Genomic DNA, 18,556 nt, shown 5'->3' with positions numbered 1-18,556 from the left:
TCATTAGTAGGAACTTGTGAAATATGGCATGGAAACTTCCTTATTTCTATGTACTTTTCTGTTGAAACTGGGTACAGTTTCACATTTGGGGTGGAAGGTTTAAACAATGGTACATAAACTATTTCATTTAATGGGACAGACAGGGAGATTGGACTTCTTACTGTTAGCTATGTGAGCTGTCAGTTGGAAGTACAGATACATTTACTTGACCACTAAAGCTATTTTGTTATTATAAACACGAGTAATTGTTAATATAATTATAAAACTCAAATATTATAATTCTTTTTTGGAATATTTTATTTTTCCAAGTCTTTTAACCAAGCAAGAGGACGTGCAGAGCTTACAGAACACAGTACATTAAACATTACAAAAAATTACATAACACGCTAAGAAAGAAAAAAAACAAAAAAAACAAAACACAAATACATGAAATAAAATTAAGTAAATAAATAAATAATTCCCCCCACCCGAACAAACCAAAAAACAAAAAAGGTTGGTGCATAAAGTGACACAGCACAAAGCATATTGTAACTTCAAATAATCAGTCCTATTGTACTGTTAGTGTTGTACCCATGTACTCCAAATAAGGCTGCCAGATTTTCAAAAATAAATGATATCTTTTTCTGAGACTATATGTAATCTTTTCAAGAGGAATACAACTGTTCATTTCCACAGACCATTTGTCGATGAGAGTGGGGGAATCAGATTTCCATGTCATTGCAATACATTTCCTGGCCACACATAAAGCAATTACTGCAAGTTTAATTTGGGGCTTTGTTAAAGACCTGTTGAGAGTTGTGAAGTTTCCCAGTAAACATAGCTCAGGATCTAATGGAAAGGTAACACCTGTGATCTTAGTTATTGTATTACAAAAGTCATACCAAAAGGACCTCACCTTTGTGCAAAGCCAGGTACAGTGTAGGAAGGAGCCGACCTCTATACCACATCTGAAACACATTTCTGACAATTCAGGTTTGGATTTATGTAGCTTCTGTGGGGTGAGGTACAGCTGATGAAGAAAATTATAATGAACAAGTCTGTACCGGGCATTAACCGTTGCTGACAAACTGTTCTGGCACAAATCTGACCAGAGTTGTTCATCAATTGTTATATTCAAGTCTGATTCCCATCTCATCCTGGATCTGTGTAATCCTGGTTTTGGGCCCTCATTCAGCAACATGGAGTACGTTTTAGAAATAAATTTGTACACATTTCCCTGGTGAAGCAATTTTTCCACATTAGTTAACACAGGTAGAGTCATTCCAGGGCCCAGGTTGGTTCTCAAAAAAGATCTTAACTGGAGGTAACAAAAGAAAGTTCTACTGGACAAGTCATACTTTCTCTTCAGTTCTTCAAAAGACATGAGAAGTCCTTGATCAAAGCAATCTTCGAGATGCCGGATTCCTCTGTCATGCCAAGTCTCCAGAATCTTGTTATTTAGAGTCATGGGTAGAAGTTCATTTTGTCTTAGAGGTGTTTTTGGTGATAGTCTCATATTTAGTCCAAGAGTTTTGTGAACTTCATACCATATTTTAATAAAATGTTTCAAAATAGGATTGTCTGTCCTGCTGGATATGGTTTTGGAGTTCCATTTATAAATAAAATCACTGGAGGTTTCTTCTTTCAAAGGATGAAGTGCAATTTGTATCCAAGAGGGGGCAGCACCACCGTCAAAAAATGACAAAATATATCGCATCTGGGCTGCTAAATAATATTTCTTTAAATTGGGTAGTCGAAAACCTCCTAGACTATAATCCCATGTTAATTTTTCCATTGACACCCTTGGCATTTTACAGTTCCATAAAAACTGCCTAATGTGTTTGTTGAGGGTTTTAAAAAAGGTTTGAGGTAATGGAATGGGTAAGGACTGGAAAAGATACTGCAACCTCGGGAGAATATTCATTTTCACACAGTTTATTCGACCAATTAGAGTAATGGGTAGATTCATCCATCGACGTAGGTCGTTCTCGATTTTACTCAGCAATGGGACGTAATTCAATTTGTACAAGTTTTTAAGATCATTATCTGTAATTATTCCTAGATATTTAATATTCGGTAGCCACTTAAATGGGGTTGTTTGTTGGTATTCAGTGTGATCGAAGTTTGTGAGTGGAATAATTTCACTTTTTTCCAAATTGACCTTGTATCCTGAAATAGCACTATAGGTGTTTAGTAGCGTCTGTAGTTTAGTGAGAGAGTTAACCGGGTCTGTTAGATACAGAATTACATCATCTGCCAGGAGATTAATTTTATGATTTATTTGGTCCACTCTGAACCCCTTTATATCTGGATCCCGTCTAATTGCTTCAGCAAGTGGTTCAATAGCCAGGACAAAGAGTCCTGGAGACAGAGGGCAACCCTGTCGACTCGATCTACTCAAGGGAAATGCTGTCGAAGTCTGTCCATTTGTGGTAATTTTGGCTCTGGGTTTATGGTAAAGGGTTTTCACCCAATTGATAAACAAATGGCCAAATCCAAACTTGCCCAAAACTTTGAATAAGTACGGCCACTCTAGCCTATCAAAGGCCTTTTCAGCGTCTAATGCTACAGCTACACTAGGTTCACTTTTAGATTTTGTTAGATGGATAATATTAAAGAGTCTGCACAAGTTATTGGCTGATGAGCGTTTCAAAATAAAGCCGCTCTGGTCTGGGTTTATTAATTTTGGCAAATATTGGCCAAGCCTGTTAGCCAGGGCTTTGGAAATCAATTTGTAATCTGAATTCAACAAGGAAATAGGTCGAAAAGAGGAACACTTTAATGGATCTCTATTTTTTTTGTGAATCACAGTGATTATGGCAGTGGAGAATGATTCTGGAAGAGTTTGAGTTTTGGATGCTAAATTAATCACATCCATTATAAGGGGGGTAAGTAAGTCCTTAAATTCTCTGTAGAATTCAGGAGGGAAGCCATCCTCTCCTGGTGATTTATTGGATTGTAGTGAGCAGAAGGCCTTTTCAATTTCTTCCTGGGTGAAGGGCAAATCAAGATTCTTTTGGTCTTCGTGGCCGAGTTTCGGCAATTCAATAGTGGACAGAAATTCATCAATCTTAGATAGATCCTCTGGTGATTCTGATGTATATAGATTTGTATAAAACTGTTTGAATGCATCGTTAATTTCTGTTGGGTTGTGTGAGGTTGCACCCGTTTCAGTTTGAATTGCATTAATTGTCCTTGAGCTTTCCTCTGTTCTCAATTGCCAGGACAGAATTTTGTGAGCTTTCTCTCCCAATTCATAATATTTTTGTTTGGTTCGTAAAATGTTTTTTTCAACTTTATAGGTATGTAATGTATTGTATTTCAGTTTTCTGTTAACCAGCCGTTTGTAAAGTTCTTTAGACCCAGATTGTTGAAACTCCTTTTCCAATTTCAAAATATCTGCTTCTAGCTCATTTATCTCTGCCATATATTTATTTTTGATACCCTTTGTATAAGATATTATTTGTCCTCTTAGATAAGCTTTTAGCGTGTCCCATAATATGAAACTATTAGGGGAGGAGGCGCAGTTTGTCTCACAAAAAAAAGTTATCTGGTCCCTAATAAACTGGCAAAAGTCTGGTCTATGAAGGAGAGTAGGGTTCAGACGCCATCTATATTGGTTTGCTGGTTTTTCTGGCATCAAAATAGATAGGGTCAAAGGTGAATGATCAGACAGCATCCTAGATAAATATTCAGATTCTAGTGTTCTATGAATTAGCTGTGTTGACAATAAGAATAGGTCAATCCTGGTGTGAGAGTTGTGTGGGCAGGAGTAAAAGGAGTAGTCTCTAGTTTGAGGGTGCATCTGTCTCCACACATCAGTCAGGTTTAGATCTTTCATAAATGATAAGGTAGTTTTAGCTGCTTTTGTTCTGGATGTTGTTGTGGCTGACTTATCTAATATAGGGTCTAAGCAAAAATTAAAGTCACCTCCTACAAGTATGTTTTGTTGTCCCCCTGATACCTTCATGAAAATATCTTGAATAAAGGATTCATCATCATAGTTAGGTGCGTATAAGTTTAACAGTGTCCAGGGTTCAGAGTAAATTTGGCAATTAACTAAGACATAGCGGCCTGATGGATCAATTATAGTTTCTCCAATTGTCACTGGAATGTTTTTATTTATTAAAATAGCAACCCCCCTTGCTTTTGAGTTAAATGATGATGATAGTACGTGTCCTACCCATTCTCTTCTCAGCTTTTTATGCTCCTGTGTGGTAAGATGGGTCTCCTGTAAAAAAGCGATATCTGTTTGCAGTTTTTTAAGGTGTGTCAAAACTCTCTTCCTTTTAACAGGTCCATTTAGCCCATTCACATTAAAGCTAACAAACTTCACTACCCTATTCATTAATGCTAAGTGTGGATATCAGAGTGTCATCGCCTCTTTGTAAATTCGCTGTGCAAGAGCCAGTATATCTCCTGTGATCAAATAAAAAAAGATAAACCAAAGCACCAACATTAACGAAGAAAACAAACCCCTTCACCCACCCCTCTTCCCCCCAAGTGCCTAATCCTGAACATTTGACACTATCTTCCCTATCAAACTGGGTTGTGCACTTTGCACTTGTCAAGTATGACATGTCTGGCTGGTTCAGAAACATACAAACCAGCCCAAGGCTTTGTCTGAGAAAGATTTTAACAATATGTATAGTATCCCATTTTAAGTGTAACAAGAAATTATAACAAATGCTGAAAACACCCTTTTCTGAAATTATTAGAACGCAAGCAGGGTGGGTTAATATGAAACCAATCTATCAGAAAAAACTTAAACTTGAATTGCTGCCATCACTTACTTTATCCCAACATCTTTAACCTAACAAGAGTGACGGCAGTGCTAACGAGAGACAGCTCCTGAGAGCTGCTGCTGCGTGTCTGGGTTTCATCCACCTGTTGGTTCCGTCCGCCTGGTCCGTTATGTTTGTCCCAGGGAGTCCCGCAGGAATGCTGCCGCTTCTTTTGGTGTTTTGAAGAATTTTCTTCTTCCATCGGGAAGCGTGATCCTCAGTGTTACAGGATGAAGCAGGGCAAACGGGATGTCCTTGGAACGAAGCTCCCTCTTAACTTGGTCGAACTCCTTTCTGCGTTTCATCAAGCTGGCGCTCAGGTCCGGAAAAAACAACACAGGCTTATCTTCGTACATGACGTGGCCGTTGTTCTCTTTGGACCTCTGTGTGGCGATGCGCAGGATTTTGTCCCGGTCTTGGTATTTAAGCAGGCGTATCAATACATGTCTCGGTCTCTGGTCTGCAGGTGGACGGTGTGTAAGGGTTCGGTGTGCTCGCTCTATGATCAGCGGCTCAGTGAAATGCTCTCGTCCGAGAGTGGCTGGGATCCACTTGGTAAAAAAGTTCACAGGGTCGTTTCCCTCGCAGCTCTCCTTCAGGTTAACAACGCGTATATTGTTGCGTCGGCTGTAGTTTTCCAGCTGGTCGACTTTCTCCAGTAAAAAGTAATTTTCTTTACTTAGTTTTTGGACGCGAGAATCTAGGCCCACCAGCTGGTCCTCCGCTGTGCTAATGCGGTCTTCCGCTTCGGTTATGCGGGTGCTCAGTGTATCCAGCATCGTTTTCAGTCCAGAGATAGATTGGTTAATTTCTGCGGTTTTAGAGTCGAGTTTACTGGAGAGAGCTTGATTACCGTTTCGTATCTCTTGAAGAATGAGGGAGTCTTTCACACCGCCTATGTGCTCTTGTGCCGCCGCCGCCATGACATGAACTTCTTCGTCGCTATTCTCGAGAGTTGTTTTATCAATAGATGTCAGAGTTTGCTCACCAGCTGAGTTTAGTTGTTTGTTTCTGGTTCTTCGGACCATAATAAAGCTGTCCGACCAGGTTAGGACTGACTTTGGGTGTTTTAAAAGGTTTTAAAATGGATTAGTTTGAAGAGCCTCTGGGCCAGCGTCTACCTAGCTTCGCTGCATCACGTGACCCCCAAATATTATAATTCTTAAAAAATATTAAGATCATATATCGCTTACTAGATCATTAAAGGTATATATTTAATATAATATCCTTTTAGTACAATTACACAAAGTTTTTATAACATAATATCATTAATCAATCAATTGATTTATGTTGATATAATATGAAATAGTAAATGATGAGTCATTTTATTATAGATTGTGATGTAGTAGTATATGTGTAGTTTTACCATGAGAATGATTTAATACAGAATACTGTTTTAATGCCACAAAAATGAAGACAGTGTCTTACAACGGCTGCAGTGTTGACAGTCATACAGTGAGTTATGTACAAAGAACATACTATGTTCATTTGAAAATGTGCACTGTATATGACATTATATCGAACTGCAACAGTGTTAACAAAAGGCATACAAGATTAAAAGCAAGTTCTTGCTTAATTCAACAGAATAACAATACATTCTTTCAGATAAACTTCAAAAGTAAAAGTACTGTTGCAACATGCAAAGCTGCTCATCTGTCACATTCTCTGAACTCTGCTTCCACCTGGTTGTTTTACATGAATACACACTGTCTCTACACACTGTCTCACTGCTGCCGTAGCTTCGTGTAGAACCACATGATAAACCATATGATCACCAAACTTTTAGCACCCACTAGGTGGCTCTGAAGTGTTAATGGTGGCTTAAAAAGGACATTAAAGCATTAAAAGGACCTTCACAACTCAACATACTCCACCTCAGTCTCTGCCATGAAGAGATCAACATACAGTACAGTACTTCCTGTAATTGGAGAAGCCACTTCAGCAGCGAGGACATTTATTGGAGGGTTACAGGGATTGTCATAACTGTGAGGTGGTTGGAAGCATGCAGCGCAAGAGTAAGGGTGGAAGGGGAGGAAAAGTTACTTCAGTTTAAATCTGAGCTCCTGAGAAATTTTCTGTTATTACTGAAACTCCTGTGTAGCCGGTGACACATCTCCACCATTCTGCTCACCTGAAGCTTGGACTGCAGCATGCAACAACCAGGCCGGATGAGGCTGAGGCCGTGGCTGGAGGAGCAGATTCATTCCGGGAGGTATCCAGGGGTCAGCTGGCTGGACCAGGTAGACCCCTCCATCTCACCCTCATCCCACACAAACCCATGCGTGCCTGGGTGCAAACAGTTTTGCTGTAGATGAAATCACTTAGGGCAGCAGACAGAGAATAATGCATCATGAAATACTCTTGTCAACAATGTATTCCGTGTTACCGGGATTTGATTTTATTCCACAGTCAGCACGAATCTTCCAAATCCCGTGGATACACGCCGCTCGTCATGGATGGAGTATTGACCGAGATGCTACACTGTTCAGGAGTTGGGCCATGCACACTGGTAGGAGCCCCACATTTATACAAGTGTGATTTGTTCCAGCTGGATGGCCCCTTAGTCCATTCAGAATAGTTCTTATTATCTTGGGTTGTCCAGCTCATATTCTATCAATCTAAGCACTTTGCCTGATACTTATTGTTATGTTCCTACATTTACACTTGCATGCTGACGCTATAATACAGAGCTACACATTAATAACACCACAATAGAACAAGCTTATTTGATACTTATATTTGTGATCTTTAATAGAAGAACGGACTACTTGGGTCAGAGCCACAGCACTACAGCCGGGCAACATGGTAGAAATCAATGTTATGATATTGGTGATGATATCTTAATAATGTCAAAATATATCACATGTGTCAAATGTATTAATCAATGCTAAATGTAATTAACTGTGTTAACACAAGTAAAACAGAATTATTTTTTTTAAACTCTTGCCTCACTTAGTATTTAGCATTAGTTTTTATAACTTTTAAAGGGTGTCCTGGTGTTCATAGCGTTCCTGGTTCAATTCTGGTCAGTGATCTGTCAATTAAAACGCCCCAAAAAGATTGGTTTTACTGGATGACTTCATTCATGAGAAAAGTCCTAAGAATAATCCTTAGAACAGAGTATCATTTCTTGAATTTACATAATTTCTGAGGCATTTGGTCATTTCCACTGAATGTTGGAAATTATTTCAACCTTCCTGCAGACATTTGCCGGCAGACCTGTTTCCTGCTCAAGTCTTTCCAGTAGAGCAGGACGTTTGTATTGTTCAGTCCACTTCTTTCTAAATGTTCTAGATTCATATCATCCTCCCAGTTTCCAGCTAAGGTATGATAATTGCACAAGAGTATTAGATAGCACCAATGTATGCCAAAATAAATATATAATCTAAATTCATAGGAAAACACATGTATAAAGATGATTGATTGGTTCCTGTGTCTCTTTTAGCATTTGCAAACACTGCACATCTAAAACTTTTCCAACCCAGTTCTCCCTGTTGATGCTTGGATTTGGATTTGGATTTAAATTCAAAGTTCACAAGATATGAAACTCAAAATCCCCAAAAATGTATAGTAGACCTTTCAGTTCATGTATTTTGCATTTTCTCTAAGAAATCAGGACATGGATGACTATGTGTCCAGAATCCACAGAATATACACTTAATTATAATTTACAACTATTATTTTTATATTCATAATCTCATAACCACATGTTTTTGCTCTATCTGTAATCTAATTTCTGTACATTATGAGTAAGGACTTGAGTAAAGTCGTCATAAACACACACACACACACACACACACACACACACACACACACACACACACACACACACACACACACACACACACACACACACACGTCTTGGGAAAAGTCACACTTTGTGATTGTAGCTGCATCACATCATGGGAAAGCTCTAGTTCAGTTGCTTGAATGTGCAGGGTGATCGTGTTGCTGTCAAAGTACAACAGAACTGCTCTTCACGAATCTAGAAAAAGCATATTCAGCAGTTGAATAAAAGAGAATGAGTATATTCTAAAATTGCTCAATATTCAAGAGATTGTAATGAAAAAAAAAAATTAAGTGAAATATAAAGTACACAGATTATATAACTGAACCATCACTGGCTCATCAAGTAATTAATGACAGTGGGAGGTTGCAACTTGTGTGTAATATAGCTGCTGCACCTGTGCTCCTTTTCTTCTTGTTGGCCCTTGTCGGCTGTAAATGATCCATTGTGGATCTGTTGAAGCTCCAGTGGTTTTATTACTTAAGCTGGTAATTATATTCAGAGGACTGGCAAAGATCCAAATCACACCGTGCTGCTAAATATGAGAACTCAGCACACTGGATGAAGTCACACACTTGATGATAGATGGTAGCAACACAGTTCAAGTTGTTTCAGTGATGTTTGAAGATGAAAATTTTGTTTTGCCTGAGTCCGCAGAGTTTCTGCCAGTCTCTACAATGGAGGAGGCAAATGCAAACTTACCATATAACAGGGTCATAATGACCACATTTATAGGTAATAAACTAGGTTTAAATACACAGGAACTCTCCTGAAGACACCATCAAAAATCTTGTTTCTGCTGACCTCCTGTGGTTAAACTTCTCCCCTTGCTGCAGTGATGCACAGGTTCACTCCAACACATGACTGTGTTGTGACAGTGGTGACTCCACTACTGCGTGTGGTTAGAGGTGCAACAAAGTACTCCTCTGATCACACCAAATCACAGCCAGAGTGTGGTCAGAGGTGAAACACACTTTAACTGCTTTTCAGCCTAGTGCTACAATAAGTTACTCTTCACTTAACTCAACTTACTATTGCTGGGCAATAGTAATGGTTTGCTTTTTTAGGTAGGCTGATTTGTCAACTGACAAGGGCCCCCTTGGTGGGTCCTGCTTTATTAACTAATCTTGAATGCCCCGACTTGAAGTGCATTTATGCATCAAAATCCTTTTTTTAGTTGTGTGTATAAAAATGTTATATTCCTTTATTGTGTTAGACCAATGCTTGTACTTGTTTACTTCAGGACGATACCGTCCAGGCAAAGACAAGCCAGATCCAAAGACATGGAAGGCAAATTTCCGCTGTGCCTTGAATTCCCTGCCTGACATCTGTGAGCTGCGGGAGCACAGCAAGAAGAGAGGCAGCAATGCCTACAGAGTCTACAGGATGCTGCCCAGCACACAAACACACAGACGCAGGAGAGGTAAGACAATTTAAAATATATGTATCTCTTCAGAGGTAAAAATATTCTGACATATTCTCAGACAGACCTCATGTGACAGTACTGTCCTGTCTTCCCCCTTTTTTAGGGTTGCGGCTGTTCAGCAGGCCTCGAGAAAAACAGGCGAGTTTAGATGATGATACACACGCCACGCATGCTTGGCAACCCACAACAAGACCCATTTCAGACACACCGCAGAAGGTGGAGACCCCTGCAGAAGACACATTTGGCAATATGCAAATGCACGGTGAGACACTTATCGTCAAAGTGTGTTGTTATTGTTCTGACTGGGACTATAAAAGACGTTGCCTCTGGAGCCTGATAATGATGATAGTTATTGTTGTTGTTTAGGGACGTGGGAGGCCAAACTAGAGGACCAGGAGCAGAATGAGGCTGTGTTTAAGGTATCAGACCCTTCATGTACTGACTGACTGAACATTGTGTGGCTGACACTATCGTAGAGACTCTCTCACTGGCAGAACGACTGAAAACTAAAAACGGAGAAAAGTTCTAAGATGAAACTGCATCCTATTTGACTTAACTGCTTAGAAATCATTTGCATGTTCCTGGGATGCACTTTGGGTTCTGCAGGTGGTGCTCTAGGTATCTGTCTGACTGATGTTTTGTCTCCTGTAGTTGATGGACCACTTAAGCAACACTGATGTCTGGAACCAGACTGGGGAGCAGAGAGGATGGAGAACACACACACTGTGGGACCACTGGCACTGTACGACACCATACAACTTCCTATAGTCTTCTTATAGTTTTGTGATTTCTTCAAATAATGGGGGTGATTCAAAAATCTGTCAGATTGCATCAGTAGAAGGTTGATATCGTGTTCACAAATGAATGCAGTCCTGCAAAAAAGATATGTTGCCGATTAAAGACAAAATGTGGATTTTAGGGGGAGTATTGCTGTGATAAAGATCAACATAGATGAAATAAAAGCAGATATTTCTTAGTTGACCAAGCCACAAAGACCTACCCATCTAAACCTACATAAGTAAGTTAGATGTGTAGGCCAAATTCACAAAATTGGGAATGTGTGTATGTGATAATTAATGCTGCAGTTGGAAAATAATACAAAATAAAATCCTATAATGCTTAAAATAGCTTAGAGTTCCCATCTGTTCCTGTCTTTGCATGTGTTTATTCAGCTTTACATGTTGTTTTCTGCTCCTCAGGTGCTGGTGAAGATAACCTGTACTCTCTGCACACAGAGAACTGCAGTGATCCGTCTGGTCCAAACTACATCAAGGAGCTCTTCGATTGGTCCATGCACTAGCAAACACTGATGCCGTAGCTTTACACCAAACGACTACTCCTGCTTTTTTTTTGCCAACCTTCAGCGGATTTCTTCCTGCCGTCTGTCTGCTGAGCTGACCACCGAAAAAGGGAAACAAGAGAGGCAGGGCGGACGGAGAATATTGCTCTGTCAGTCAGTCGGTCGGCCATCCTCTCTGCTGAGCATGCTGAGATGAAGATCCTGTTCCAAGCCAAGCTTTGTCTCTGTCATCATCACTTGGGTTCATTATGGTTCAGTGCCTCAAACTCACTGACATGACACCAAGCTCACAGAGTAAACAGATCTCATTTCACTTTAGTGCAGGACCAGTCATTTCTCTACTCTCTCGTGCGTTTTACTGGATATTTAGCCAACATACAGTAAAAGAAGTGCAGAACAGCTTTTGGTTTAACACATTTTTGAGTCTTCCAAAAGATATACTCAATTTTGTGTATTTTCATGCAGCACATAATGCAGTTGTTTTATGTGATATTGTACAACCTGTTTTGTGCTAATAATCGTGCATTTCCAAAGTGTAAAAGCAACTGAAGCACATTAGCTTGTCATGAGTCTTTAAATCTTGTGTATACATACTGTATATGACTTGTGTGGATCACTTCAATAAATTGTATAACCAGCAGTGGAATTGATATTCGGCAGTCACTCAGTCATTATTACACTGCTGTCAACTTATGTGATATATACAAAGAAGCCAAACTGTAATGTGCCCTTGTTTATTGACTTTTAAAGACTTGTCACATTTAAACATTTTAAGAAAGATTTTTTTTTCAACAGCACAGAACACTCAAGTAATTAAATTAAATATTAGTTGTTAGCGCTTCACTATTAATGAATACGTTGTCGGACTCGCCCTATGACAAAACAAAGTATTACTCACACTTCCTGGTCAAACCTCTTTAATCTTCTTAAAAGCTGCTTTTAAAGGCTGCTAACAGCTCAGCATCTAGGGAATGTGAGGTCAATAAACAGCAGAGTACAATTTTATGTTGACAACAGCCTTACTTTTTTGCTTATTACCGACCAAAACTTATATTTTCACACTAGTTATTTGTGCTTGTACTTCACAAGCCATTTTCATACGAGACATTTTGACTTGTCACAGCAGGAGAAGCACAGGTGCAAAAAATAATATGAATTATCAGTCTGTTCCTTTGACGTCACCTTAGCACAATGCCAAGGCCTTGAAAGTGGCACACCTGTATGTAATGCAGCCTGTACACATAGACTCTTGCTGTTAGGTAGGACTTAATACAAAAAACAAAACAAAAAACTGTCATTTGATATCAAACTGACATGAACACAGTTACAGTTATTTAGTGGTAGACGGCAACTGAGTTTAATCAGTTACAGTACTTGAATAGAATTTGAATGTTCTTGTACTTTACTTGAGTATTTCCATTTCTTGTTTCCTACTTCCACTCCACTACATTTCAGGGAACTATTGTACTTTTTACTCCACATTTATTTGACAGATATAGTTACTATTTAATTTTTTTCATAAAAAACACAATAAGCTACATTTCAGATGTCAATGACTTGTTAGCAGTTGACCAAAGAGACATTTCACCTCTAAACTTCTCAGATGGTTTAATTTAAATAACGTAAGTAAAATGTTCGAAAAGCAGAAAAAGAGAGAGAACATTTTATCAGTCCCAGGGGCCATTTTTCAGCAGAGGGGTGATTTTACTTTTAATACGTCATACCCATGGATTTTGAAAGCAGGACTTTCACTTGTAGGAGAGTATGTCTACATTGGTTATTTAAATGGTCTGTGCACCTCTTTACCACTTAATATTTGACAAGAATCATTTTTGTATTTTTGGTATTAATTGTTTGTGCTGTAATCCAGAATGAGCTTCCCCTCTCTCACCCAATAGATGTGGGAGTTTTGGCTTGAAGTAAAAACATGGCACACACACAGTTGGTCAAACATTAACATTTAACATTTATTTCTCGTTGTTTATTCTGAAAAATGCAGAAAAAAAAGACAGATGAACTTCCCTTAAAGTAGGAACGACATATCAGGCAGTTCCTGAAGTAAAAAAAACAAAAACTAACAACAAAAACACTGCTCCAACTCTCTGCCTTTCCAGTGATGGTATACAGAAAAATAGCCTAAAATATGTATGACCCTGAATACATATAAACGATGGATCCATTACTTTCATGTTACATATTTACAGTATCATCATAGAAGAAGTCCAATTACAAGAATCCCAAAAGGAAACAAATTTTAAAGTCACATTCAACCAGTCCACAAGCACAGCCTGCTGGTCACATAATATACTGCAGTCCCAGTGTGTCGTACATACCACAGCATTCTGAACAGAGCTGGGAAAACACAAACTACTACAGAAACATTTAAAGAGGAACAGATGAGCACTGTGACAATACTTTAGCACGATGAATCGCATAACTAAATATGGGGTGGAAAAATGGCTACCAGCACTTTTCAGGCCGTAAATAATAAGATATTACAAATGTGGCTATATCTATCAGGTAACTTGTGCTGCAGGGTACCAACACAAAAGAGTTTCTCTTTCATCATAAACAGAATGACAATAGGATGCATTTAACACCAATTTACTAACACTTTTGCTTGACTTATTAATACCTCCACATTGTGTTGTTAGTGAATCATAAGATGTACATCGAGGACCAATAATGACATGAACTGATGAATCCAGGCCTGCTGGTTCGCTCCACACATTCAACTTTATGACTCAGACTGACAGTAAGTAGTGATGAGCAGTGTGTACATGATGAACACCCCAAGTAGCAGGGGCCATGCATTTAATATTCATACTGCAGCTGCTCTGTCACTATTTTACAAAATGTATTTTCAATGGAGCCTGGTTCCGAAATTTGGGACTACATTTGACAATACTGAGGGAAGACAAAGCCAGTCAATAAAAAGGGAGAATGATAACGCTACTCTGATCATTAGCACAACTGATAACCAGCGTAATCTGGCAATAAGAGCTGCACTCGTTTACATTCCCCTATGAGAGGAACCCTTTATAGAAAATGATCTCTACTTGAATAAAACATCTTTTAACATTGAAGCAACTGAATGACACTGCTACAAAAAGGTGGGTCGCATTAGGTTTGAATCCTATTTAGTAGCATGCGTCAGCTTTAAGAGGTCCGACGTTTGAGTTTTCAAAAAAACATACACTATTAAGATCTCCAGAGGGACAAGATAATTTATGCCAGGATTATGGGTGGATCAACCCAAAACTTAAAATATAAGATGTCATGACTAGACACTGTGTGAAATACAAACTGTGCGGGGGGTGGGGGGGTGGAACAGCAGCACAACCAACCAAAAAAGGCATTGATGGACGTACAGTAGGTAGGTTTGGTACAGTAGGTTTGAAAATACCGCTCTGTAAATAACCTGGCCTACATTTGTGGCTGCGTTCGTGGTGTGATTTAGTATCTTCCAAGTATAATTCTTGGTCTACTGTTGATAAAATAGAAAAATATGAATCCCGTTGGAACCAGAGCTCAGTATTTGCAGCATCAAGCTGCCAAATGACACAAGTAAAACAAATAATGAACATGACTTCAGAAGGCAGATAAAGAAGTTCATAGTTTATTAAAATTCTATATGGTTCAAATCTAAATGAGTATTAAAAAAAACAGTTGAAATCAATGCGAAATTCCTAAGCAAGTGTGAGTGTACAATGTATGATCCAGTGTACTCTACTCATTTCAAGTTTATTACAAGACAGCAATCTTTAACCCTGAAAGCAACTCAGAGAATGAGTATTTCTCAGAATAAAAACAATAAACATATCGCTTTTTGCCTTGCCACCGCTACCTGTCCTTTGATAAACCTCTGAAAATTAAAGAAAGAAACTGAATGTTCCAAATCTCCAGCGTGGCCCAGCCACCATGAGGTCCGTTTACAAATCAGATAATAAATACAGGCATCCAAATGGGCTACAACAGCAAATATTTTTGAAAATATTCTCCTCATGCATACACACAAGCATACTTCTGACTGAGATTATGAGCTTTCTAAATCCTCTTAACAGTTACTCTTTACAGTGCAACAGTATGGCAGCAAATGGATAGCAGTGCTTTCATTAAAAAAAAGGAATGGAAAATAAAAATATATACAACATTATGGAAAAGCAGTAGTTTCATCTTTTGGTCCTGCGTCCATTACAGACAGAACTGCTTTTTGAAAACGCTTCCTCATATCAACAACAGTAGTTTCCACAAGACTTTGAAGGGCTGCGGGGGGGGAAAGAGTGGAACAAATGTTAGGATCTCAATCGCTACTGAGAGTGGAGGTGTGTGTGTGTCGAGGCCAAATCACACTAGTCTACCATCACATCTGAGCCCGTCTAGTCAAAAGCTTGGGTGAAGAAGTCACTCTTTTTGAGGGCAGGGCAGCCAACAGAATATTCACGTCATGTTTTTCCAAACATGTTCGATGTTGTTGGGCTGAAGACAGACGAGCTCGATAGGTAAAAAGTGAAAGTGACCGTGGCAACATCCAGTGGGAGTTTAAAAACAAGGCAGTGGGCAACATGAACAGTCAACCAGTTAGTTGCCTGAGGCCAGTAGAAAGGAATGCTACTGCCCAAATCAGGCCAAAACCAAACTAACAAATAAAAAAACCTTACAAATGAAAACATTTTACTGAAAGCTGAGTCACTGTCACAAAGAAAATGGAAGTAGTTATCAGCACAACAAAGCTAATCAAGAGGAAGGACATTCATTCCTTCAAGGGAGAGTGCTGAAGTCCCCTAATAAAACATGACCATATACAGTACAGTGCAAATATTTGCCGAGGCGGTTCACCAGTTTCCTTTTAAGGGTACTTAAGACAAGCTTGCCGTCATGTGCAAGCATGCTTTGCAATCATCGTCTCCCCCAGGACGATCATGCGTCCATGATCGAGTGTGCTCCTCTGTCTGTCCACGGCTTACACTACATTCTGTTGCATCAAAACAGCTTTTATTGCCTGTTTTGTTGTGACATTGACTGCCTGTTGACTCCTCACGCACTACTCTGAACCGCCCCGCCCTGCCGGTAGGGGCCTCTAATGACAACACAGCTGAGTCTGCTCACTTTTAGAGTTTTGGACAGTGTGTTTGGCTAACAGAACTTCCGGTGCTCGCGCTGCTGAGTGCCCTGCTGCTACGCGGGCAGACAGCTTAGTGACTTTAATTTTGTTTTGGCACGATTGTATGAAATGTCTTATATGATGCATACGAGTCGATTGCCTGCTTACATCGCCGCTTGTTTTTGACTTTGTATGAGGTATGTTTTACGACGCCATACAGCTGTGGCAGTGGCAGACACACCTGGCGTAGATCTACACTCTACTGAGTGCAGCTTTCTAGTTTGTTATGAAAAGCATGGGCGGGGTCAAGTCAGGGACTTTTAGCTGTACATGTGAACTGGGAAGTTTTTCAATTCCAGTCTATAATTATTTTTTTATTTAAACACTGGATTAAAGCATGGAAGTTGGAAATAAACATTCTCACATACTGCATGTTGCTCATATTATAAAAGATGTAGGTGATCTAATTTTCCTGAAAAACAAACTTGAACTTTAAGTACTCAATTTGCATAAAACAAGTCTGAACTGGGCTTGTGTGGATTTGTGGTAGTCAAAGTTCCGTGGCTGAATATCAGTTCCACCAAGTAGAGAATCTCTCACCTTGTTACAACTGAGAACCTTCAGATCCTCCGTGCACGTAGCCCCCTTTAGATTTCATCTGGGCTTGAACGAGGTCCACCTACAGACATCAAGGTATAAATGTTAAATCGACTGAAAACTTATTTTTGTTTCATTCTGTTTGTCGAATATTCTGCAAAGATGACAAAAAATGTACCGATGCCAATCCCAGGCCCATTTCCCCCGACCCTACGTGTGTGGTGTGAACGAAGTTTGTCGGCTCCCCGATCATGGAGCGATCGATCCGTCGCCGCCGTTTCTGAAAATGAGTACCATAAACATACACTTTTTTTGTTTTAAACGGAAGATAATAATAATCAGACGGGATGGAGAAGAGGTAAACAATAGCCTGCTCAGCCTTTCCTGTATACATTCTGACACTTTCTTTCATTCGTAGTGAACCTGGAGCTTAAACAGAGACTGAGGTCGACATTCGTGATTCCTTTTATCTAATCTGTTAGCTGACAGACTGGATGACTCCACTGAGGCGTAATGGCACAAAAATAAACTTCATTCAATCTAAGTAAGTGTTGTGTCAGACAACAGGATGTGGCAAGCTGGAGGCCCTATACCACTTTCTTATTTACTCTCTAGTAAAACAAGTGGATGTAATATATATTTCAGGCACGACACAACTGCAATGCCTTGAAGGAACTTGATGTGAGAATGGTGGATAGTCATTACTTTCACAGCTTGAGTCAAGTGGAAGTCATATGGGCCAGCACACTGCATAACAAGAGAACACTGCCCTGTTTATTAACCTAGATATTAAAACACATGTTGGACCAATTACATTTAAATTGAGTAAATCAATTTGTCTTTCGAGTTGATTTCATACTCACAGGCTGTGGCTGCTCTGCAATGCAGCAGCTGAAACAAACCCAGAACTCAGTCATTCTGAGGCCGACGAAGAAGCCGCAGCAGTTTCCGCTCTCAGTTGAGACGTCTCTCTGCGTCTGTCTTTCCTGTTAAGTGTTGCCACAAACACGCCGGAAACTGATGACAGACGCAGACCACTGGTTTGTCTGGGGTGAACCGTTGGCACAAGAACTCCCCCCCCCCAACACAGGGCAGCACGATCCTGTCAACAGGCTAAAGACGTAGGAAAAATAAATTCATTGAACGCCAACATACTTTGATACATAGTTGACGTATACCACCTAATAACAATATTTAAAAATTAAGTAGTATCATGTGGTTGGTGCTGGTTGATTGAGAACTCAGTTTTGTGCCTAGTGTGACACTTCCTAAGCAGCTCTCTCTTCTGGCAAGACCTCCAGATAATCAGGTCAAACCTAACGACATGGACGATGTATATATTACATTACATTACAGTCATTTAGCAGACGCTTTTATCCAAAGCGACTTACAATTGAGTATCTATCTACACACTGTAGACGCAGCTACGGGAGCAATTTTGGGGTTAAGTGTCTTGCTCAAGGACACATTGACATGAGACTAGTAGAGGCAGGAGCCGGGGATCGAACCTCCGATTGAAAGGCGGCCCTGCTCTCCACTTATATATATATATATATATATATATATAGCTCCTCTGATG

The 18,556-nt window shown here is 39.6% G+C and overlaps 2 protein-coding genes across 3 annotated transcripts in view; one reads left to right on the top strand and one right to left on the bottom strand.

Annotated features, from left to right (window-relative positions):
* The first annotated feature begins 5,360 nt into the window (after window positions 1–5,360).
* On the top strand, window positions 5,361–11,893 carry LOC137887605 (interferon regulatory factor 1-like). Of its 2 annotated transcripts, XM_068730708.1 has the most exons (8): window positions 5,361–5,428; window positions 6,865–7,003; window positions 7,173–7,272; window positions 9,794–9,973; window positions 10,080–10,238; window positions 10,343–10,395; window positions 10,628–10,718; window positions 11,176–11,893. In XM_068730708.1, the coding sequence occupies exons 2-8, from the start codon at window positions 6,914–6,916 to the stop codon at window positions 11,274–11,276; spliced, it is 774 nt and encodes a 257-aa protein (XP_068586809.1). In that variant the 5' UTR covers window positions 5,361–5,428; window positions 6,865–6,913; the 3' UTR covers window positions 11,277–11,893. The 2 variants fall into 2 exon arrangements, with proteins under 2 accessions (XP_068586809.1, XP_068586808.1); XM_068730707.1 differs by lacking the exon at window positions 5,361–5,428 and having other exon boundaries at window positions 6,837–7,003.
* Window positions 11,894–13,224: 1,331 nt separating this feature from the next.
* cdc42se2 (CDC42 small effector 2) overlaps window positions 13,225–18,556 on the bottom strand; it is a 6,851-nt gene continuing 1,519 nt past the window's right edge. The window contains exons 2-5 of the mRNA XM_068730114.1: window positions 17,841–18,090; window positions 17,156–17,257; window positions 16,981–17,059; window positions 13,225–15,542 (exon numbers count right to left, since the gene is read on the bottom strand). Of these exons, the coding sequence (XP_068586215.1) occupies window positions 16,985–17,059; window positions 17,156–17,257; window positions 17,841–17,894 (231 nt within the window). The 5' untranslated portion in view covers window positions 17,895–18,090 and the 3' untranslated portion in view covers window positions 13,225–15,542; window positions 16,981–16,984. The remainder of the gene's footprint in view (window positions 15,543–16,980; window positions 17,060–17,155; window positions 17,258–17,840; window positions 18,091–18,556) is intronic.

The sequence above is a fragment of the Cebidichthys violaceus genome, unplaced genomic scaffold (assembly GCF_023349555.1).
Source record: "Cebidichthys violaceus isolate CVI_PGR_0920_01 unplaced genomic scaffold, fCebVio1.0.p SCAF_5, whole genome shotgun sequence".
Lineage (NCBI taxonomy): Eukaryota > Metazoa > Chordata > Actinopteri > Perciformes > Stichaeidae > Cebidichthys > Cebidichthys violaceus.
The sequence above is the reverse complement of the archived record's forward strand: the minus strand, read 5'-3'. Positions and strand labels throughout refer to the sequence as shown.

Excerpts from the sequence above, each read along its gene's own strand:
- LOC137887605 (XM_068730708.1), top strand. The coding sequence starts at position 6,914 with ATGCAACAACCAGGCCGGATGAGGCTGAGGCCGTGGCTGGAGGAGCAG. Across the intron at positions 7,273-9,793 it reads GAGTTGGGCCATGCACACTG|GACGATACCGTCCAGGCAAA; the intron begins GTAGGAGCCCCA and ends TGTTTACTTCAG. Across the intron at positions 10,239-10,342 it reads TGGCAATATGCAAATGCACG|GGACGTGGGAGGCCAAACTA; the intron begins GTGAGACACTTA and ends GTTGTTGTTTAG.